The sequence below is a fragment of the Lepisma saccharinum genome, chromosome 8 (genome assembly GCF_977018435.1).
Source record: "Lepisma saccharinum chromosome 8, izLepSacc3.1, whole genome shotgun sequence".
Lineage (NCBI taxonomy): Eukaryota > Metazoa > Arthropoda > Insecta > Zygentoma > Lepismatidae > Lepisma > Lepisma saccharinum.
In genome coordinates, this window is record NC_139236.1 from 70,316,887 (window position 1) to 70,341,989 (window position 25,103).

Consider the following 25,103-nt stretch of genomic DNA (forward strand, 5'->3'; position numbering starts at 1 on the left):
AATATAGGTCTGCTAAAAAAAAGCAGAACCCTTCTGGTCATCCCCAATTTTTTACAATATTCCTGTACTTCACCCCTGTAATCTTAACTATACCTGTCCATATCAGTTTATCAGTAAAATTACTGATCGTTTTGCTGATCCAATATGCAAAATTCTGACATTTTGTAATTATTTTTACTGATATAAACACACAACAACGACACCATTTTGTCAAGTAGATGTCTCAATTCAGGCTCATGGCAGTCACCTGGTTACATACAGAAATTATGGAGGTTAACGAACCATTCATGTTCTTTAACCAACAGTTACAACAATATCAGCAATTGGTATTGGTAATAACTTACATCTGTAGTTTTATCAGTATCAGTAAAACACTAATATCCCTCCATCCCTAAATTTGTCTCAAAGCAAGAAACCAACTCACCTATCCAATGTGTATTCCAAGGCCCGTTTCCTATTCTTACAGTACACAGATGGACACTGGAATGACAAGAATGTCGAATTTCAAGAAATTGTTTAAAAACAATCATATGGTACAGGACATATCTACATCAATGAAGAATGTCTAATCCTCGGTTCAATTCTACCAGAAAATAAAAAAGTATAGCCAAAAATTATTTTATGATAAAACTAAAATTATGAAATACTGAACCAGTTATATAAAAGAGGTTAGGTTCACATAGGATCAGTATTATAAACAGGACATTAACATCAGTCATAGACACACTAAAATTTCTACAAGGTGAAAAATTTTATATCAATTGTGGGGAGGATAAAGGATGGCATTGGAACAGAATGTCAAAGAGATAGGTTTGATCCTTGGTTAAACCAATTCCACCAATGTAATTGGAGGTGGTTATATTTATATGTGTATGTTTCTTTTCTGCCTCTTAAGGTTAACCACGACAACAAGCATGAATAAGATGAGCCTGACGAACGCTCAAAAGAAGCACCTATGCCCATACCACAACTCGAACCTGGTAATATTGGTGGTAAGATCATGGGTGTAGCACTCGAGCCACAGAAGTGCTAATATTGATTGCAAACATGTAGTTTTGTTTGCAAGCTCTATTGGCACCTCTGTGGCTTTTTCCACCACTACTTGAATGAAATATTTTGACACATTCCACTCTTTATTGCTTATTTCATTTCCGATGCACATTCTCCAGGTATCGAACCTGGCACCCCTTGATTGATTCATTCAATTATGTTATTTTATGTTGCTTTTCTGCCACTATTCACTGATAGCAATGATGAGGATGAGTGACAATATGATGAAAGGACACTAAAAATGAACACCTTTGTCCAGGCCAGGATTCCAATCTGGGACCCCTGGCATCGTAGCATGCTGTACTAACCACTGTAGCCAGGTCGGCGGGGACAATTAATAGCTGTAAGGTTATATTATACACTTGCATATTGGTTGAATATCTTTGACATTCCAAATGCATTCCCTTCTATCAATATCATTATATAACCATGCACTACGCAAAAACTAGTCATAATGACTCCTGCAAATAACACACAAAAATCAATGACAAGAGATCCTTAAGCTTGTAAAGATTTATTAGATTACCTGGACAGAAGACTTACAAGTGACAAAAAACCAGAACCAGTCTTGCTGTTCAGACTTCAAGAAAATATCCCCTAGTCTATATGTATTTCTCTGACACAGTTCTTGTTTGTTTCCATTTAAGAGACTTCCATATTTAGTAGTTTGATGGGAAATGTGAGATTTTGGAACTTGTTTGTGGAAAATAATCAAAGTCCCACCAGACGATTGTAATGAATGTATAAAAATGACACAATCTGCTTCCCAGATATCTGTCAATGAAGGCATTTAAAGTGAGATCCGAAGATAAGTTATTTTAATAATCAAAATAAACACAAAACAGCACTGGAACAGCAGAAAAAAAGAAGTGATTCTGTATAAATGACATGCATATGATCTTTATAACAAAAAGCAAGGTAACTCTAGAAGGAATGTTCACATTACTGAACAAAGGTCATAAAAGAATAAAGTACACAAAAGCAGACATGGATAAAGGAAATATTAATTTCTTGAGACATATCCATAGAAACAAAAGTGTGTGACATGAGCAGCAAGGTGGAAAAACAAGTTCTCACCAGATTAAACTTGGGAGGGAGGAAGTACAAACGGAATCATGGTTTATGGCTACATATGCAAGGTTCTGTATGCGTGTACACATCTTGGGAATGTAAACTCGAAAAAGTTTTGGGGAACAAAGATGAAATGTTGCTACAAAAATAAACACTTTGTAAGTAATATACGGGGTGAATCATGTAAAACCAACACATTTCTTTCTCATTCTATTTCAACAGGAATGCATCATAATGATCCATATTAGTTTCAGATGATGCAACAAATCTGGGAGATTCATACATTTCTTCAGAGTGCGTAGCTGTGCAGGATTCCGTAGCCATCTCAGTCGTTGTGAAGATGTAGTGCATGCTATGAATTTTCATGGTGTTTGTTGAGCAATTGAATAACAGAGCTGCATCAAGGGTATTTTCAACAGGATGGAACATACCAGTCATCAAATGAGTCCTTGGTATTGATCCAAAGCTTCTTTTGAGGACCGGATAATTTCCTGAAACTCGTGGCCACTGAGGTTGCCTGATTTGACATCCCCAAACTTCTTTCAGAGATGGTACCTTAAGGATTTTTTTTTGCTATACACCCTTGGACAATGAATGAATTGAAGGAGAACATTACAAATGAAATCACTGGTAATGACAACAGTATACTCAAACGAACGACCAGGAACAGGACGATATCTCCAGCCATGCCATTTGTTACTAAGTTCACCGCACAATATCATAAGTAAAGGTGTAATTCATATGCATTGTTGCTTCTTAAAGTAAATGTCAAAATGTGCAGTTTCTTTTTCTAATACAGTCACTTGGTTACAGAAATTAATCAAGGATGTTAACGTTCTTCGTGGAACATTTACAATTTTATATCAGATTGGTAGCACATTGGTTATTTTATATTGGTACTTTATTGGTTATTGGAAAAAAATATATCATGAATCCTCTTGTTTTTGTATTCATAAAGAAAGTAACAGAAATAAAATGCATACAGATGCTACTTTCCTGTTTCTTGCATTTTTCCATTTCAATTACTTTTTGAATTACACTTAATATTCAGAAACAAAATAACAAATTGGCCATTCGTCATTCAATTATAGAAATGGAGTGCACAATTATAGAAATTATATAAGTGAAAATACCAAATTTGAAAAATTGTTGGAAATTTTTCGATTGATACACCTATCCATACTATTTTATTCTGGCACTGGCAATACAATCAGAAACAAGGGTATATTTATTATAAATAATACTATATGGAATTTGTAATATACTCACAGTTTCCATTGCAACAAAATTTGAAGCATCGTGAAAGAGATGTATATTCACTAGATCAAACATGGACCCTTTTAAATTCCATCTTGTACGAAGAAAGCCTTTGCGAGACCATTTACACTGAAAATGGAATTCAAGCAGTGAGCGGAAACATTTTAATTGAAATCAAATTATTAGTGACAGTGAGAGATATTGAAAATTGCATGTTTCAAACGTTTCTTTAAAAATGTCAGTACACACCTTTAAGAAAAAAGAGTACTTGTAATACAATTTAGTTATAATTGAATCACGTTTTGATTATTCAAATTTGTTTTTCTACTGCATTAGGTTAATTGTGTTCAGGGATTTGAACAGCACAAAATGAATGTAATTTCACTACAGCCACTTTTACAGGAAAGCTCACACCTTCTCAATAATGCTACTACTCACTACTTTGCTACATTTGTGCTACTCTGAATAAGTATTATCATATATAATTCTTACTACTATATGTTTGATCACGACTATATCTTGATACTTATTTTGGAGTAGTTTAAAGTTATATTTTTACTTAATCTCCCATTCCTGAGGAAAGGTGGAGGTCAATCCAAAAATTAGGATTTAATATTAGTTATTTTTATACATTTCTTTCATTATTTTATAGGTAAAATTATTTCTTCATATATCATAAGAAGAGTATCAAAATTAGATAAGCATTTGCAAAGATAATTGTATGCAAATTGTACATTGCCATGTTCAATCATTTTTCTTAATCCACTGAAAGAATCACAAACAAACATGTGAATAAAGCAGAGGACAAATTATATTCCAACACTAGTACTATTCCATATTTCAAGATCACACAATGTAAAGGAACAGATAATGAAAATTGATTGTGACTGCCAATTTGACTACTATTATCTTTGTTGCCAACTTTACAAGCACACTGCATGCTGTGGCAATTGTCCAACTTGTAAAATTACCAACAAATATATCAATAATATTCCAACTGACTGTATCTATTACTTATACACACATTTAATGGCTACTTCAATATACAGGATATAATAAAGAAATACATACTTCAGGGAACAGCTCCTGAGGGAATTTAGATTTTTCTTTTGTTGCAACATCTTCAATGTTCCCAGAATGAACTTCCTTTCCTTTAGCAGGTACAAAGCCCATTTCTGTAATAATAATAATAAAAAACATTTCTGTGCAATAACTAGAGTCGCATATTTATGGTGAACAAAAGATGAAGATTTCTGTACATAAACTGGACACATCAAAAGTGGTATATAAAATGGCATTTTGATGTTAAAATGGTGAATATAATACCACATTTGATTTTAAAACCTACACATATTACACAAAATAAAGATTTCCCTTCTGATAATAAATTTATGCAGTTATCCGAGTATTAAGTTTATTCCTGTGTAAAAGGATCCATTCTTGCTTCTCAAATATTTACAGCAGAATTAATGAATTTTCCGTGATTTTCTTAACTCACAGGACAATTCAGACTTCAGAAAGTGTCGCGTTGGTATACAAACTCTAAATTCCGTCATTCTGTGACAAAATATGGTAGGAAAATGCACCTCAAACCTCTCAAAAACATGAAAAGTGAACATAATAATGTTTCATTCACATTTCTGTTGAAAATGAAATATGCATGACTAGCAATATCTCAAATTATCAACTTACACTTCAGAATATGGCATGACTCATGTTAGAGGTATGTCCTAACATTTGCAACTATTTTAGAGGACTTTTAACACTTCGACTGCCAGGTCGAATTTTTCATTTTTCTCTGCGAGACCGGAGCTCTTTTATTGGCATATATAATTATTATGCACACTGCCCGTATGGCACACTTTTAGTGGCTTTCAAAACTTGACTCCCAAACCATCTGTGAGAAAACGCAGACACCAAGACCTGCCTTTCCAGTAGGCCAGCGAAACTCATATACACATTTGTATCAAAGAAGCTGTGTATAAGAAATATACATGCTGCCTGCAAGTTGTGTATCAATCTGATACATATGGCAGTTAAAATGACCAAGATAAGAAATTTTGGTACGACATATTTTCTCAGGGTAAACTGCTTACAGAAAGTGTTAAGTGTTGATCCTAGGATATCTGTTGAGTCTAGCTATTCAAAAACAACTATGACAAAGCCACAACATGTGCCTTGTTTTCTTGGAATTCAAGTTTTCAGACTTACCTTGGTCATTCTATAGGGATGGGAGATAAGACCAAAACAGGGTAAAAATATTTAATCATGGTACTCTGTGGAAGGAGTGACCCAAATGGGCTCAGCCAATGAACACGTGAGACACAAAGGGATTGCATGGAGGGGACATTGCAACCTTTGTAAAACCTGCCATTTGAAGCAACACACAACGCTTTGCTCCATGAACTCACTTTCTTGATGTCTCTACCATTATGCATGATTTTGTTCACAGACCTCTGGGGCAAATTGTTAATTGAATTGGATTTGCAGCTCTTCATAAAAATGAACATTTGTAGAATCTAAATAAGAGGTAACTAATCATACCACAGAAGAAACACTGATTACTCAGAAAATGATTACAGTGGTAAAATGGACTATTGCAAATAATTAACAAAATATCCAGGTCCTAGTACAAATATGTTGCACCATCATCACCAGTATCAGAAGATTAAAAATTAGCTAACGCTTACATTTTCCAACCAAAAATTCTGGTCTAACAATATGGACAACACTGAAGAATGCAGTTGTTTGATGGAATGTGGAACTTCTCTAAATATGTACTATATTTTATTTACTTTCTTCTTTGCACTTTTTCCTTTGTTAAACTATGTTTGTGCAACATGCTGAGGAAGAAACTTTTATCTTTAGAATAGCAATAAAAGTTCTTCCATACTCAAAAAATAGCAACACAATTAAAACTAAAGGTAAACATGATTTAAAAAATTCTTGATAGGTTTGGATAAGGTAATCATAAGACATAATTACAGAGGCTTTTCTTACCTTTGAAGTCCCATATTAGTACATCTGTAATTGATTCATGTATAAAATAGAAGTTACCCAGCGCCTGAAAGAGAAACTTGGTTATATTAACATTATCACACAAAAATTTCTACCACCAAGATCCTCAATAGGAGCAAAACAGTGAAGAGTGACTAATTAAAAATTATACTTATTGATTACATCTCAAGACACACAGACAGACATAATAGCAAACACATAAACTGTATTAGGTCTACATTATCATTAACTATGTGTATTATAAACCCTCCTCCCGACGGGTCAAAAAAAATGATGTATTTAAATTTATAACTGGTAATATTTCACTCGCTTCCCTGTTTGAATCATCAGACCCAATGGAGTTGGAAGGAAAAATATTTTCATTGTGTATTACAGTTTGTTGAATCAGTTCTAAGGTTAACCACCTGTCTGTTGTTGACAAAACACAGACTCACAGTTGTCTTATGCCAAAATGTTATCATTTATTGCTATATGTTACTGGTTATTATATGACAGGTAATAATATGGACTAACTCTTTAAAGTAAATTAAAAATAAAATTAATAAAAACTAGAACTCATTGGACCAAAATATACTTACTGTGAATTTTTCTGCTGAAGAAAAATCTTCATCTAAATAAACCCGTATTTTGTCAAACAGTCTCAGTTCGTCACTTGACATAAGTAACCTATGAAAATAAAAAAGAAAATATTAAAAGTATCAACTACAAAAGTTGAAGCAAGCACTAGCAATATTGATTCAAACAAGCACAATAGTTCTTCAAAATATTTAGATGCGCAATCATTTAAGTATCAATATGGTATGACAATCCAATTATCAAGACAAAGAAAACTAGAATTGCAAAATCACTCTTTTTGAACTTTAAACTTCATTTACAAACAGAATATACAGCAAAATTGATGTGTTTGCATTTATTTCATCACACAAAACTACACAACTCCTGAACTGTGAGAGACTGAATTAAGAAATTCTCCTTCCAAAATAAACTTTGAAGATGAAGTTCAAATTATTTCAAGAAGCTGCAATGTTTTCCCCCTCATATGTTTGAACTAATTAAATTATAATTTATGTACTAAGGTTCTTCTAGTGAAAATGACAAACATGCTTGAAAGTCTGCTATGAAACAAAAAAAAAATCAGGATATTTTCACAGACAGAGATTAAAAAAATGGATTGTCCTGATTAAATCCGTATCTCTATACGATGCACGCTTTTAGAAGTGATATCAGGCAGGGTCACGCAAAGGGTGTGTGTGGCGATCAGCCAATGACAGGAGTGCAACGTTGTACAGTTAGGAGACTGCGGCATGGAAGTTAAAAGCCATGTTCTGTATTTTTCTTGCGGGCAAGAAGTTTTCATAAAACTTGCCACTTAAGGTTCATCATAAGATGGGGAAGGACATTTTGAACCTAACTGTCCAAGTCATATGCATTTCTGTAGCCTACAGCCGGAGTTAGCATTCCTTGAAGAAACAAGGGAAACATCACCTTTCATTTCCTTCCACCTGTTTTTTTCGTTGCCACTGTGTTGACGCAGCTGAGTTGTTGTGTCCAGGGGAAACTGTGGGTGTTAAATTCGTCTCGATATAAACAATGACCCTTCATTGTTCTGGGTGTTCCCAAACATTGAAAGTCTGGCAGCGTTTTCGTAGCAAGGTTGGTGTAAAATTATTTGCTTATCGTTCACTTGTGTGCCACGAAGAACAGTTTGTGAAAAGATTAAATACAGCCCTTTCGTGCAATAGTGTGTGTTCTGTCTGTTCTTTTTATTTCAAATAATGTCACTCTCAAAACCTAGCACCAGCAGTACAGGCACCAAGGGTGCAAAATCTAATCATTAACCTCCAGGAGAGTGACTCGGAAATGAGTGAAATCAGTGACAGTGACACGGAGACTGAGGAAGACTACGAGAGCGGTGATGATGACCTGGCAGTTCCTCAACAATAAATACCTTCAAGCTTCTTTCAGGTATGGGTTTCTCGCATATGCTACAGTGATATGATATTGTAATCCTGTAGAAATATTCACTATATTATCTCACTGTACTCATATATACTGTGCATGCATTATCAAAATAATGGACACATCATGAATCTTCTGTCCTTCCCTTGCGCTAGCAGATAGTTTGGCAACAGCGCAGTAGCACTGGCTGGGTATTGACTCATGTTCCTTCTAAAAGTGTACGCCATATAGTAAACTAAAACATTTCTGAAAGAAACAAGAGAGACTCCAATTCCAGATAAGAAATTATTAGTTCAGGCAATTTACACATGGACCTGGGCAAAATTGCTTCAGAAGGTTTAGAACCCATTAACGTCCATGATCCCCTTTTGGGAATCACACATATATTGTTTCCCTGAGCATAATGTATCGATGCAATTTTTGTCTCTATACACATGAACACATCATTGAAGGTTCTTGTTGCATGATGAAACAAAAAAACAGTTAACACAGAAATTTTAGATACATTTATAGATACAGTTATGTTCAAAAGTGTAATATATTCATCCCTCAATTTTTCAAGTTTTAAAAATATTTTTAAATTGTAGGTGTATAAAGATTTTGGTTTTGATTTTCTACACAAAGCATGTTTATTATTTCTATCAAGATCTTCATGTATATGAGATGCCATTTTGTTCTGCAGCATAATTTGTCATGATCCCAAATTGGGGATCGTGGGCATTGCCATGCAAAAAAAGCAACTTTTCTGTGTAACAATAAGAGTTTGATCTTTTAATTCAATCCAGAAAGAAAATGTCCAGCAATATCCCTACAGCACGGATAGTGAACTTTTCCAGAAAATCAGCTATACCCTGTCTCTTCTATCTCTGGAGCAAAGCCACACAGAGATAGATAGAGAGATAGAGAGAGAGAGAGAGAGAGAGAGAGAGAGAGAGAGAGAGAGAGAGAGAGAGAGAGAGAGAGAGAGAGAGAGAAGGGGGAAATCGAGTGGGCAGAGCAAAGCAGTAAACGTTGCTGCGAAAGTTGGTAAATGCAGTCGCTTTACTCCCCAACATGCAATCTCATTCCCTCTAATGTGTTCATTTGTAGGCCATCTCGTATAACTACATACTCAGAGACTTCTTTTTGTTAGCTTGCTCCAGACATACCCAAGACGGAGTATACTTGCAAAGAATTGCGCAATGACACTAATTTGTCTAATGCTGAGGATTTCCCAATCTAGCACATTCTCAATGCGGTTTTGAGTTTTTGTTTTAGGTCCATTTTATTCGGAAATACCCTAATCAGGACTCGACATGCAGTTTAAGGTGGGATCCTAATCACTACGTGCCTCCACCAGGCATCGGGGAGGCCAGAAAAATTCTTGGTATGGTATTATAGCCCGTGAAAACATACAGAAACAGGAGCAGCTTGCAAATGGCACGACCCAACAATGATTGAATTCCAAGGATTTTGTACACAGTATTGGGATATATATATCACTGCGATAGTACGACTTGAGACCATTGTCCTTGGCATGGTACAGAAGCAATTCGAAGATCAATCATCCAAAATGCACTGGATTTCTTCAACTTCCAATCGAAAGATGTTGGTGTATTTGATTATTTCATGACCTAACTGAGAATTCTGGGCTACTCCCAACAACTTTATCATTCGAATAATGCACGAGGATATGCACGAAGCTTGTAAGACATGGTATCTTCAAGTGACACCGCCAGTGGCAAAAGTCTTTAATTCTCTGAAAGAGTCCTGCATCTATTTGTATATTGTATCTGACAGGGCCCACAAGGCAGCAGCAGCAGAAAATTCTATGATTTTCACTCTGTCAATCTTTTGGCAGAATATATGAACACAAACTTTCTCAATTATTTTGAAGATGATATGCGTACCAATGTAATGCAATTCATCAAAATTAACTGCTCTTCTAGTGTTGCAGAAAGTTGAGTCAAAATGGAATGAGAATGTGGATTCCAGTCGTTCTATTCCTTTTTATAACAACATTACAGTCCCTTGTTTATCTACTTTCTCAAATTTCATGGTGTTGTTCACTACCCTTAATCAAAACTCTGGTATATTCTTGCATTACTGAGTTGTAAGTGGAACACAAGTGTATGGAAAACAGCCATGTTGCCTTCTGGATTTCTGTAAATCCATTTCCTCGTGTGTGAGTCCTCACCTGCTTTGCAGGGAATGCCAAGAGGTCAAATTCGAGTCGCACACAGGGTAATGGATTCGATACCTGGTGGAGGCACATAGTGGTTCGGACCCTACTTTAAACTTTAGGTCCAGCCCCAATTAGCCTTTCTGTGCATAAAGTGGACTTCAAACAAAAATTCAATCAGAGTCCGGTCCATAATCTGTCACTTCATCTTGTCACAAATTTACCTCCCAGAAACATTTTCTGCACGGTTGGATTTTCAGAAGACAAATGTTTTCTGCAAGTACAGGTATAGGGGCTTGCGGTAATTTTGATGTCTGGCTGCTGCAATGTTAGAGAGAATCTTCAGCATAGCTTGCAACTGCAAATCATCCACGAGGCGGCTCTATCAGTATTTTTCAAGTTACATGCAAAACTGATCTTTCATGGTGATCATCTTTAAATACATCTTCTCAATTTCCCAAATTGCGCATAATTCAGAGATTTCCATTCTTAAAAGGAAAAATATAATTCAACACAACAAAAAAAATAAAAAATTAAGTACTAATACACAAAATATTAAAAAATATTCACAAACTAAAATACAATGTAAGGAAATTCACAATAGCCATTCAGCCATTTTGAAATCAGTTTTTGGGAATTTCCCGTGGTCCGATTTTGGATATGTTATTCAGCAATGATTCCTGAGCTAGAAATTGTTTAAAAATCTTCTGAAGCAATTTTGCCCAGGTTTGATGGTAAATTGCTTTAGTTTGCCTGGACTATATGTTATTTAGTAGTTCTTCTTTCATCCATTCCATCAGTACTCGATATAGAAATTAATATAAATAAGCAAAAAAGCAAAATAACCAAGGCTGGGCTGTGAGTATCGGCCAATACTGGTGATATCGTTAGGTTACCGATACCAGCCATATTTTTCTGAAGTTTAGGTAATTTGCAAGGACCACAAAAATGCTGCACAACTTTTTTTGGGGAGTCGAATTATACTAAAAGTTACAGGAAATTCAAAGTTTTCATTACTTTTGCACCACTAGTGTGTGAAAAATGGATCTTGCGATTAAATGACAGCTACATTAATATTCTGGTGACATTTTTTTAATATTTTAAACCAAATCCTGATAAACTGATGTATATAATTGCATTGGAATACTTGCATATTAATATCGTGAACGACTTTTAATTGTTACGATTTTCAAGCATCGGTGAATATCAGTTCATCCCTAAAAATAACTATAATACAATGCCATAAAATATATTTTGAACTCTTACCTTACAAAATATTCAACATGTTTCATACTTTGTTCGTAATTCTTTCCTCCAACCTCCTGGCAATGTAATGCTATAAACTTTGGGTCCAGTCTTGCCACTGTCTGGAAGAAATGATAGAACATAAGTGTCCCATGCATCTTAAGAAAGGATTCTTCTCTATATTATTATTACACAGCTATAATTAAGAAAAATACAAATACAGATACTAGGGACGTTCAATATATAAGTTTCCCTGTGCTATAAAATATTGTATAAAGCAATGCCATTAAAAAGAAGCACATGGTTGACAAGCACCATCCTTCGTCTTCAAGGAACAACAATCGATTTGTTATCAGACGTGAAGGCGCATGCGCTGAAGGGTGAAAAGTAAATGCTTGATCGGAAAACACGGGCTCGCGTCATAAGGAGTTCAGAAGCATGGATGCTAAGGGTGTTCTGCTGATGGACTTTCTGGATCGAGGAAGAACAATTAATGGTGGCCGTTATTGTCAAACATTGGATAAACTGAAAAATGCACTTCGACATAAGCGACCAGGTCTCCTGTCAGCTGGTGTCATTTTTCTTGACGATAACGCTCGCCCCCACTCAGAAGTGCAAACACAACACAAAATTGAAGAATTGGGGTGGGAACGACTGCCCCACCCTCCATACAGCCCCGATTTAGCGCAGAATGATTTCCATATTTTTCCAGTGTTAAAGTCTGAATTGCAAGGTTACTGTTTCGAAACAGATGAAGAAGTGAAGCGGAATGTGTGAATAGTGCTCAATAGCCAGAGCCCTCATTTTCTTGCAAAGGGTATGGACAAATTGGTGCAACGGTGGGACAAATGCCTGAATCTCTATCGGGATTATGTGGAGAAGTGAGGAAGGATCCTCCTACACGTGTATGTATAGTTTTCTAATGTATCTTAAAAATAAAAAAATTTACAGCATACGGAAACTTATATATTGAACGACCCACGTATGATCAAATGTATGAAAGTTAAACATATCCGTTTTCTTACACTAAACAAGTCAGAGAATTAGGGTTATAGTGCTTCAGTCAGTAGGGTGTCCGACTGCCACATGGGAGACCAGGCTTCAGTTACAGTGGTGGTTGACATCGAATGCAAATTACTGCAGCAATATCTCTGCATGCAGAGAGACCAGGGTATAATGCATGGGTAACAGGGGGAAACCCTGAGAGGTAAAGGTAGCTGGAGCATTGTGCTGATCGCATCACCTGCACAAATGGCAGAGATTGTGAATATGTGTGGCTCTACTTCCCATATGTCTTCACGGTATTTTGTAATGTGCAGGAGTTAGCTTCGTAATAGTGGTAACAACAATAATATGATTTACAAATATATTCTGACATTGCAGCCACGCGGGATACCCAGGTTCGATTCCCAGGGTGGCTGATCTAAGGTCCCTGCATAATGTGGCTCTGGGGCTCACCCAGCCTCAAATCAATGGGTACCTAAGGCAACAGTGAGGCGTAAATGTGGCTGGAGCATGGTGCTATATGCACAGGGAACTTTACCTTATTCTAACATTGCAAGCAAACCACAATAATTTTGCTCAGGTTTATTTTCCTGTGGGGGTACATATCAATAGTTAAGGTCTATTTTTAACTGTAGGTTAAGTCCATATTAAGCATGAGCAAAGTAAATTTATTGCTAGAACCATTTTTTTTCAATTAACCCCCTAGACTGGACAATGCATATGTGTAATTTGAGACAATTGTATGGCGATGGTGGTGTAACGTGAATGGTTAGCATGTACACCTAATGCACTGATCATAGAAAAATGCTCTCATGTGCCCTCTATAGACAAACTATTCAAACCAGTCGATAGCAAGAGCTTCGAGCTTTACTGAACGGGGAAACAGAAAACAAAAGTTCCTATGATCCTGCCATACTTGGAAAATGGTGAGATTGAGATAATACCATTGAAATTTCCCTTTTTGAATAATAAAAAAAAAACTCCCTCAAATTGTAATATGTGGGTTGCTCTTAACTCGTGACACGGCCTCGACTGGAATTGAATTGCAACATTGTATGGCGGAAGAGAGATGCCGGTCCATAGCTGGGTGCAGTTACTCACAATATTTTGTGCAATGGGAATGGGAGGCCACGGAAAGCCAACTAAAGCTTGACGTGCACTGAGATGCTGGAAGCAAGGCAAGATAACGGAACAGTTTAACTTTCGGCATCTCAGTGGCCATAACGTTAAAAATAACCTGCAGACTTTTAGCCGGGAACTCCCGTGCTTCGGTTCCGCACGGTCCTCTGTAGTAAGCGTTACACCATTTGATTTCAGTAGAAGTAGACGACAAAAGTTCTGTTGCCAGATTTTTCCAGGTTTCCCCACGTCTCAGTGTGCAAAGCCCTTAACACAAGCCAGAAGAGACTGTCTACATTCTACACTCGCTTGCTCAAGTAAGTCAGTCAATGCAAGAGATCAACTGCAGGCAGAAATGGGTGACGCACAGAAGGAAATGGAAGTTGAAGAGGTATGGGAACGTTTGATGTTCGGACGGAGATGGCAAGTGAAAAGCAAGAAGATAATTAGCAATTATCTGCCTCCTCCTCAGTAAAACTTGGCTACACAAAAATGTCTACCTTCCCTCCAATTCTGACTAAAAAATACAATACAAATATTATGTCACTTACCTGCCACTTTGACTCATCACAACAATGAGGATGAGCAAAAATGAGGTGACTGTTGAAGGGAAACTCACAAAGAACACACATGACACGGCTGGGAATCAAACCAGGGCTCTTCGGTAGAGACCAAAAGGCAACCACATAACGTGCTCTGCCAGCAAGCCAACAGAAACACATGTAATAAGATTAAATCGTACTTACTGATAAAAATTCTTGAGTCCATAGTTTTAACATCATTGAAGGCTGGGAAATAAAAATGTTAAACATTTATTTTAATCATTAATTCATAAAAACTTATTATAATTAATTTGTACATGTGCAGATATATTTCTCACTCTCCTGCCCTTCTGTGTCCATTCCAACAAATGTGTTGATGAAATAGGTAGGTAAGCATACATGCTTTATATGGGACATGAACTCTGCACCCAGGCTTCACGGTAGAATGTGCAGGGCCGTTAACCACTGTACCCCCTTGAGAATTATGTTGATTTTTTTAATCCACAGATTTCAATGTTTTACGAAATACACCTGCCGCAAAATTACATGTGAAATCTGCCATAGTAAGCGGTCTATCATTTTGTAGCCTTGTATCTAGTGTTGTTTTGTTTCGAACACGGAATTGTTTCTGCATGAACATATCTGCCAACAGTGTATTACTGCTGATAAGTGAGTTCATTTCATTTTGTATTGTTAGTTGTTAGGAAGGGTGACTTTCTGGTGTAGTGTGTGTGATAAATTGCTGTTTTCGTGTGGTGCACTTTGTGTTGGATATTTTCCTACTGTATTTGTGTTGGATATTTGACTACTGTACAGGTGTATTTGTGATATGCCGGGAAAGTACTGGAGTAGTGTGGAAAAAGCCAGCATTATTTCATGGCAAAGTGAAAACGTCCCGATAAAGACGATATGTAAACAAACAGGTCGTGCAAAATCAACCATAATGAAGGTACTGGCAGCCACCAGAGGACTGCCTCAGACTGTCATTCCAAAGCACAAATTCGGTGGTGGGAGGCAAAGAAAAACAACCAAATCTACGGATGCTCTCCTGATGAGAGAAATAAAGAAAAACCCTCGGCTGACAGCATCATCACAACTTAAAGAAATGCACCCGAGTCTGCTGGAAAACATTAGTGTTCGCATGATCCAGCACCATTTACAGAAAGACTTGGATCTGCCACGTCGTACTGCTGCTAAGAAGCCACTACTCACTGCCTGCATTCCTTTTGCAAAGAAATATGCACACTGGACACCAGCACAGTGGAGGGAAGTCATGTGTTCCGATGAAAGCTCATTTCAACAATTCCGAATGGGAGCTGCTAAGGTTCGACGTCAATCATCTTCAGATTGATAGGACCCAAAGTATACGGTTCCGACCATTATGCACTCCCAGTCTGTAATGGTGTGTGTGTGTGGGGGGGGGGGGTGTTTTTCAGTTGAAAAGGGTAGGGCAGGTTTATATTTCTTACCATAAAATGCGACTACGAACGAAGACCGATATATCAATGTTCTTAAGGATCGTTTAGTGGATATGCTTCAGATCCACGAGTGTGTTCTTTTCATGCATGATAACGCTCCTTGTCACACGGCTAAGGTAAGGAAATGGTTTGAGGAACAACAGATAAAGATGTCTGAGTTTCCTGGTAATAGCCCCAATCTCAACCCAATTGAAAATTGTTGGCATTGTATGAAGCAATTCCTGGGAAAGAAGAAGATTCAGAACCTACAGACCCTCCAAAAAGGAACTGAAGAAAATGTGGTGCACTGACATGGACTTAAATTACTTCCAAAGTCTTAGTGATTCCATGCCCAAGCACATCCAAATGGTTCTCAAAAATAAAGGCAACATGACTCCGTACTAATGTATGCTGCTGTATCTAATAGCTTTTCACATGAATTTTCTGTATTTTTTTGTGCTTTTGTTATGAGGTCCGAAGTCATTTTGCGGCGAGTGTATAAAATTGGTTCCAGCAAGTGGAAACACAAATTTAATGGAGATATTTAATCCCAAAGAATAGCCCACGAAAGTAAAAACCTGACATTTTTAGCACTCTCGTTGCTTTCTATTAGTAAAAACCGTTTGTATCCACACTAAAATAGTGAAAGAACACATCAGAAATTGGTATCAACTCCAAACCTAACAAAATAAAATTATAGCTGCTGTTGTGGAATATCATGTTGGGTGCTATATTCACTTGCATGAAGCCTTTGAGCTGTTCTGCTTCATGGTAAGGTAACATACATACTTTATTTCACAATAACACATCTCCCCAAACTAAAAACAATTAATTTTCAAAGATGGGGATAAATGATGATATGATGAATGGACACTCACAAACATCCATGCCGGGACTCGAACCCGGGATGCTGGCATCGTAGCACGATGTGCTAACCACTCTGCCATGGAGGCTGGGCTGAAAACATTCATAAATTATGCAAAATACTTCACTTTTTCAAGGGGGTACAGCGGTTCAAGGGTACCAAAAGTGCTAGTCAGTACATTACGCATGTTATCATTTATTGATTTCAATCATGATTGAAACACTTCTTATGTGTATAAAAAACTACAAATTCCACCTCTACTTCAGATTGCTGGGTGCTTTCAGGAGTATTCTAGTGTTCTAAGTGTGTTGAGTATGTTAAGTTTGTGGTGGAAAGGCTAGAACTGGCGAGTGGAACATGTTCATGAATTTCCTCTCTCCTGGAGATGTTTACCCTATGGACAAAACATTTCAACGTTATACTTCACAAATTATCTCAAGTTTGGAGCTTTCAGCATTGAACAGACAAGCTTTAGATATTAATATAATTGTGATAATTAACCAGCTAATCATTGACCATAGCAGCACAATGTGTTCAAGTCCATTTTACAAGTTTACAATACCGGACCACTCTCCAATTTCTATGAAATTTCGCCTACTCACTAATTGTGAACTCCTAATCACGAATCTGCATGTAATAATTGGCGGTCGAGTATGGAAATCAAAAAAAAAATGAAACAAACTATGTTTTCTTAACGTAACGTGACCGTACCATAAGAACAGTAGCTCCACGGAACATGCCATTTCCCCCGAATGGGTGTCACTTATCGCACAACACTTTAGCAACATAGTGTTCTGACATCACGGGAGAGAGCTTTTTCATGTTAGGCAAGACAATGTATAGTCCTCTTAGCCAAAATATTAATTTTTCTTTGTATTTATGCTAATGGAACCTAACCTAACCTCATAGGCATTCCTTGTCTGACGTCAATATTAAAGGTAGCAAGATTGTTGTGCATAAAGGAAGACCATTAACGAATTTGCGAAAGAAAGATGGTTCCCAATGGCTGTGTATGGACAATGACCGTGGTAAATCGCAAGGTTATTTTACAAGTTCTACACGTAAATGGACAATTTTAACAAGTGACCGCCAAATATGAACTACAGATACGTCATCAGGACACCGAAATTACGGTACTTGTTTACTATCCTTCGGACACATTTATTTATTTTTACAGAAGAAATTACTTACCGTAATAAGTTCCTGTAGCATTGTCGAACATCGGGAAGGTGTTTTGTGTGATGTGGGAATGTTTCATAGCTGAAATTCATGTTGTTCGTTGAAAATTAATTTTCTGACGGAGAATAGCTAGCCCCACGAACCATTGGCACCTGGATAGGTTACTTCTGTTAGGTTAGGAAACATAGTTAAAATTTGGTGTCGTGTTAGTATCAGGATCTAGGGTACTACTTTACTATACCTGAGACACCTGGGAATGATCTCTTTCGAACTTTTTTACATTGCTAACGTACTATTATGCAGTCCGGAACACTTACTTAGGTGAAACAATGAATTTATAACGAAAATAATGTCTATTTCTTGCATTAACGAGTACTTAATGTTGTTCCTTATTTCCCACAAACCATCCACGGGTAGCCCCAAAAACCATTGACGTTAGCCCAAAAATTCACGATAGCCCCACGAACCATCACGGGGACGAGGTATGCCTACTAGGTTAGGTTAGGTTCCATTAGCACTCCTTTCATTCAATTTAGCATATACGGACAACATCATGGCGGCAGCAGCAATAGCGCATCGGAAATAGATTTTCGTAGAAAACCACATGCATTCGCATTAAAATGGATCAAAACTACATTCCCGAACATCAACAACACTACAGAAAATGATTTGCGTAAGTACTTTCTCCTGTAAATTTGAAGGAATCCGTCTCAGGTATTGTAAAGTGTTACCGGATCTAGAAATTGAAAATAATTGCGAACCATTGGCGCTAGCCCCACGAACCATTGGTGCGTGATTAGGTTAGTTCTGTTAGGTTAGGAAACATAGTTAAAATTTGGTGTCGTGTTAGTATCAGGATCTAGAAATTGGAAATAATTGTGAACCATTGGCGCTAGCCCCACGAACCATTGGCACGTGGTTAGGTTAGTTCGTCTCAGGCAAGCGAAAAGGCCTATCAGAAAGACGTACTGGTAATGTGAAAAATTGCAATTAATTTCATCAAAACAATGTTGATACACCTTCAGGAATGTTCCGCGAAGCAGGTACGTAAGTACGAATGTCAAAAATTGACGAAACGAAAAAATTAGAGGTGTCCGAAGGATAGTAAATTTTTACCAACACAAGTATGTGTACACATCACTTTTAAAAGTCCCAACATATAAACACCTCTTAATACCTTGGTAACTTTATGAACAAAATGTAAAAATACTTGCATATTCTATTATGAATCAAGCACTGTGTTTACAGGGAATAGTTACAAAAATTGCATTAATATGTACTCCAGCTTTCGTGTATCTTATTCTAAATAATGTATTATGTATCTGATGTTTAAAAACCAAACTTTTCATTCTACAGCTACATAGAACAAAATGTAAAAATACTTGCATATTCTATTATGAATCAAGCACTGTGTTTACAGGGAATAGTTACAAAAATTGCATTAATATGTATTCCAGCTTTCGTGTATCTTATTCTAAATAATGTATTATGTATCTGATGTTTAAAAACCAAACTTTTCATCCTACAGCTACATATTATTTGTTTACAATTCAAGCTTCCCTCCAAAGTTCCACGCTTATTTATTTTGAAAAAGTAACACCCACAATCTTGAATTTTTCCATATATATATATATATATACATCTGCATGCATATAATACTCGTACAAGTTTTTTGACGTTACATATCCTACACTTTTGTATTTTCTGTATCTGTAAAAGACCATTTAACTTGCATGAAATGGCAATTTGCAGGCAGGTACAAGTTGAACAAGGCCACCGTGTACACTGATTATAACACAACATTTTCGCATTACCATCCTTATTATGCATCTCTGCATAGGGGCATATTTATTATTGAATCTCCATATAAATTAGCTAATATAAAGGGAAGGTACTCACGTCTTCAAAAATCGACCCAACGTTAGCAGTTACCAACAATGTTGGTGTAGGCCTTGTAGGTATTCCAGCCATGGTTTGCTACGGGTTAGTACCGATCATTGCACAAATTTTGTAGATAAGCAGCTCAGTGTCTATGGCTTAAAATCTCATACATACTGAGTTAACTGCAATCTGCAGTTCCCAGGGCTCGTAGTACACTTCATCTTAGAAATTCTTATCCTTTGCTGTCGTACTACGTTAACCACGCCTACCACGGATTACGTCAATGACGGAAACCATAAAACCTGAATCGATATTGTGAAGAGAAAACGGAAGAACTCCTACTTGCAATGGAAATCGTCTGCAGTCGCAACCAGCGCAATGTCATTTCAGTGCAGAACGTAATTGTTTGGGTACTGTTTTGATCCACGCAGTTAGATGTTAGATTTGGACATAGATAGAATATTAATAACTCATAAAGAAATGCTCACATTCGCGTTATAAATATGCACAATTGCAATAGGGCTCACCCCCCCCCCCCCCCGATTGATGCCCTATATGACGATGTAAAAATTTGGCTACATTTGTTTATTTTGCTCGCGTATCGTGATCAACCAAAATTAGCAGAAAAACGAAGTATAATAAATAAATTCAATTCAACGTCAATCTTATCCTCGCATTTTTTTTAAGTTGGTGATGGAGGCAGCCCTTTAATATATATATTTTTTAAAAGTTAAAGCCAGCGGCGGCACCAGGGGAAGCAGAATGAAATTTAGGAGGTGCGGTATTGAAAATAAAGCAAACATACAGGTACATATCTAGAACTATATTTCGAACGGAACGAAGTGCCTAACATTCAGTAATAATTAGGGTGCGGATTTTTGCCTATTTGCCTTTTTTATTCATTTGTAGTAAAACATAGGCTTTAACGTTTTAAGTTCATTTCATGGTGTTTCTAGTCCAAAACGCATTTTTATAGTGCCTATGTATGCCTATTTTGAGGGTTAGCGCCTATTTTGCTAATCGTGCCTAAAATGCCTATTCTGCAATTTTTTTTCTTACTTCAGTTTTACTTGGACAAGACTATGTCAACCTACCCCTTATTTTTTTTCCACCTGAAAGCTTTTAGGAATCAGATAGTTATCTGTGGAGATATGATCAGTGGCGGCGATTGGGTTTCAAAATTGGGATGGGGTGGGGCAAGGATAGTTTACTTCCCCTTGGTAGATAAGGTTTAGCAAAGTGTGGGGCGTTACCCCCACACCCCCTATACGCCTTCATGGCGTGGTGCTATGCACAGGGGAACACTTTACCTTTACCTTTACCATAGTGCGGGCGAAAAAGTGACAAGAAGCCCGACAACTCCCTCCCATGACCCCCATAATCGCCGCCACTGGTGATGATATGATGAAATTTATCAAGGAACACTTAGCCTACAAAGAACACCCATGTCCATTCCGGGATTCGAACCCAGAACCCCTGACGTCGTAGCCATGATGTGCTAACTGATAGCCACTCCCTACACCACGAAGGTCGGCCCCTCCCAACTGCTACGTTTTTGGATGTATTATTATGCCTAATATTATGTTGTCTTTTATCACCAAGTTTAACAGACTCTGGAATATTTTTTGTTTGATTAAAGTCCAATCTCTAGAGTATGGAAGTCAGCTTGGTTCCTGTTTACAATACTATAGCCTATATTGTTTACATGAAACAATGGAACTGTAGGTTATAATTGGTTCTCGGTGAGGTACCCGACTGGAATTCGTCCGCCCAAACTGTAACTTCTGGACTCGCCACTGCCTGCCACCCTGGTCTCCTAACTTTTTACCTTCCATAAAAACCTTGATCATGCTATATATTTACAGTTTTAATTAAGAAAAAGGTCTTATTTTTAAAATACTTTAAGTGTTACTATTAGAGAACATGTTTATTGTAGGCACGTATTTATTTAATAATGATATCAGAATTACAGTAATCTTAGTTTAAATTGCTACGTGATGGTGCAAAATACTTAATATGTTATGTAGCATTAACTTCAATTAATTCTTGTCTATACAAAAACAGATAGTCATTCTCATATAATCAGAAACAAGGTTTTGGAGCTACTCAAGGGGGAAACCCCATTCTTATTTGCTTTGACAACAACCACATACTTAGTAGTTTGAAACGTACAAAGCTTGTTCGTGCAAGCCAGTGACGTATATCGTGTCTTACCCTGCAAGAAAGTGGTCCTACGGTGCAAACAGAAACACAAATTACGCACAATCGCACTGAGCTATGTAGTGAAATTCTAAAAATCAATTCTTGCTTTTACAAACATACTCTTTGGACCTTCACCTTTGCAACACAACGATCATGAATTCCAATGAAATCATATGTTAAATACAAATGAGGTGACAAAAACAAGAAAGTAGCTGCTGAGTGTTGAATTTGTGTGAGTTGATTACAAAAAGTTGGACATGCAACCTGAAGTTATGATTGCTTAATTGAGTTGGTGTTTTCAGTCCACTTTATGCACAGTAAGGCTAATCGGGACTGGACCTACAGTTTAAAGTGGGATCCGAACCACTATGTGTCTCCACCGAGAATCGAACCCGGAACCCCTTGGCTACAAGGCGACCACGCTACCACTGCACCATCGGGGAGGCCCGACCTGAAGTTATGCTAACAAAAGAAAACATGAAGAAACTCACGCTAAGTTACAGGTAATTATCAAAAACCACGAATGGACAAGCAAAATGAAATAAATTGATGAAACAATCAGCAATGTTGAGGAAAGAAAGAAAACAGCTACTCTCAGTCCCAGTATCTACAGGAAATGCGGTTTCGCTTTCAGATTTGGACCAATGGCTTGCCTGTTGCATATAATAATAGTAGTCTCGCTTCAATATCTAAAATTCTACGCTCAATATGAGTTTTGTTTTTAAGTCCACTTTATGCAAATGAAGAAAATCGGAACTGGACCTACAGTTTAGTGGGATCCGAACCACTTGTGCCTCCACCGGGTGTCGAAATCGGGACGTCTACGCACAATAAGTGCTTTTGGTGGAAAATACGTTTTGAAAAAGGAGCGCGGAAGAAAATTAAAGGGTGTGCAAGCACTCTTAGGTTCAGATCTGCAAGCACTATTCAAAGTGAATATGTAATCGACGAATCAGATAATAAAGCTTTAAACCGAAATTCATAATCTTTATTATTCCAAATCTAAGATTAGGCCTATGTTTTAAATCCTACACCATCGACAACATAGGAGGCTTGGTTCAAAACTAGGCAGACCTAACGCATATAAGAAGTCTGATCATTGGTTCATTGATAAACTAGAGACCAATCAGAAGGCAGTAGGTGCGTATCAATTATCTAGTTTTCCTTGCTTGTTGTGGGGAGGGGGCGGGGAGTCGACTGAAAGAAGATGTCGGAAAGACATCAGAATATTGTGAATGTAATAATGATGTCAATATATATTGCTGGGTTAAAATGTTGTTTTTTTGTTGGTTTTTTTTCTAAAAAATGGGAGGCAGAAGCTTTTAAACGTGCTGTTCCATACCCTTGTTCCCTTTAACAGCACCACTGCTGACTAATGTTTAAATCTCGGAGCCCGTTATCCTGACAGAGGTTTCTCGTAGATATTGTGAGTACTTCCGAACGAATGTTGAGATCGTAGGCGTAAATTCTAGTTACTAGATGGGGTCGGGGGGAAGGATCGACAACCCAGCCTTAGCAATCGACACGAATTTTCATTCTACAGATTTTGGAATTGACATATTGGCCAACATAAAATAATTAGTCCAAATGAATCGAGCAACTTGAATGCATTTCGAAGGGTGACAATTCATATTCTTATCCAGCAGCTGCTCTAAGGGGAGAGCCGCTGTGCCATGGCTCTACCCTCAGAAGAAGCGCATGCATCGCCAAAATATGGTAAAATTAACACTTTTACTGACAAGGAGGTCCGAATCCCCTGCTGTTCGCCACCCTTCTTCCGAGCCATGCAAAAAGACGTTGAAAGGCTTGAAAAAGTCTCGGCAGGAAACAGGGTAGGAAGGGGCTAGCTATGCTGGTCAGACACCAGCCGAGCCAATTTTCGTTTGGTACAGTGGGATCCATGAGTATTACCGTGCAAATTGTCCATCACCATGTTCGTGCACTTTATTTGACCCAATAAGAGCTTTAATAATTAAAAGAAAACACAAAACAAGCTGTTGACAACTTCTGCATCATCATACCTATAAATCCATCGTTTAAAAACACACAGGATAAAAGAGAAAAATTAATGAAAATAGTCGTGGACAATTTGCACGGTAATACTCATGGATCCCACTGTACGACACGGGAGACTTCGCACTGTGGTGGCAAATTTGCAAACTTAGAGAGAAGTCAGTAATTTTGACCGATTTTTAATACCCGTTTGAGAAGTAATACTTGAGAAAGATAGGTACTAGCTACGTTTGTGCCTATTTTGGGAAGAACGAACGTAATATCTTCCCACGTTTATATAACAATTTGGATAGATGTGCGTTGTAAGGGTCATCCAGACTTTTCGTTATCGATTTCTTCCTTACGAAAATATATCCCTGCCTCTCACCCACTCCTATATTTATATATGAATTTCACTTAGAAATAGAATTCAGTTTGTTGCATTGAATTTTACAATTTTTAGATCCACATTTCATTCAGCAGATATTAATGGGATTTTGGCGCTAATCACATTTTAGTTCTTGGTAACACTGGTTGTTGATATACAGTGTTGGAGTGGCAACATTGTAAACAAAGCAAGGCGAGAAGTCTGTGTTCGACTGTGTGCGTCAAATTGTTCAGTGTTATTTTTAGTGAAGCAAGTGAAGATGAATCTGATTAGTGAATTATTACATACACTGTCTTGCACCTTACCATTTGATAATAAATTACGTAAAAGTTAACAACTTGTCCGGCCTACGTTTGATTTTAACCGCTTATATTTTTAAAAAATGGTAAAGGTGAGAGGCATGGATTTCTTGGAAACGAGAGAGAGAGCGTGCTACGATGCCAGGGTTGGCGGGTTCAAATCCCTGCCTGGGCATGGGTGTTCTTTGCGAGTTTCCCTGTCCCTTCATCCATTTCATTGTATCATCACTCACCCTTACCTTCGCGATTTGACAAAAGTGACAGAAAAGCGAAGTAAAATAATCACAAAATCAATCAATCATAGAAACTCTTAAATGTTTTCTGCATGTAAATTTTAGAAAACAAAATGTCATTTAAATTACCTCTTTCATTATATTTTTATGACATACGCCATGGAGATGTTTTTCCTTTTT

At 37.2% G+C, this 25,103-nt stretch overlaps 1 protein-coding gene across 2 annotated transcripts in view; it reads right to left on the reverse strand.

Moving 5' to 3' along the window:
• The window catches only part of 5PtaseI (inositol polyphosphate-5-phosphatase A), a 44,309-nt gene extending 24,236 nt beyond the window's left edge, over window positions 1-20,073 (reverse strand). For both annotated transcript variants that reach the window (XM_083126851.1, XM_083126850.1), the window contains exons 1-8: window positions 19,828-20,073; window positions 14,632-14,673; window positions 11,783-11,883; window positions 6,975-7,062; window positions 6,379-6,442; window positions 4,450-4,553; window positions 3,391-3,507; window positions 425-480 (exon numbers count right to left, since the gene is read on the reverse strand). In XM_083126851.1, the coding sequence (XP_082982977.1) occupies window positions 425-480; window positions 3,391-3,507; window positions 4,450-4,553; window positions 6,379-6,442; window positions 6,975-7,062; window positions 11,783-11,883; window positions 14,632-14,673; window positions 19,828-19,899 (644 nt within the window). In that variant the 5' untranslated portion in view covers window positions 19,900-20,073. The remainder of the gene's footprint in view (window positions 1-424; window positions 481-3,390; window positions 3,508-4,449; window positions 4,554-6,378; window positions 6,443-6,974; window positions 7,063-11,782; window positions 11,884-14,631; window positions 14,674-19,827) is intronic.
• Between the last annotated feature and the right edge of the window lie 5,030 nt (window positions 20,074-25,103).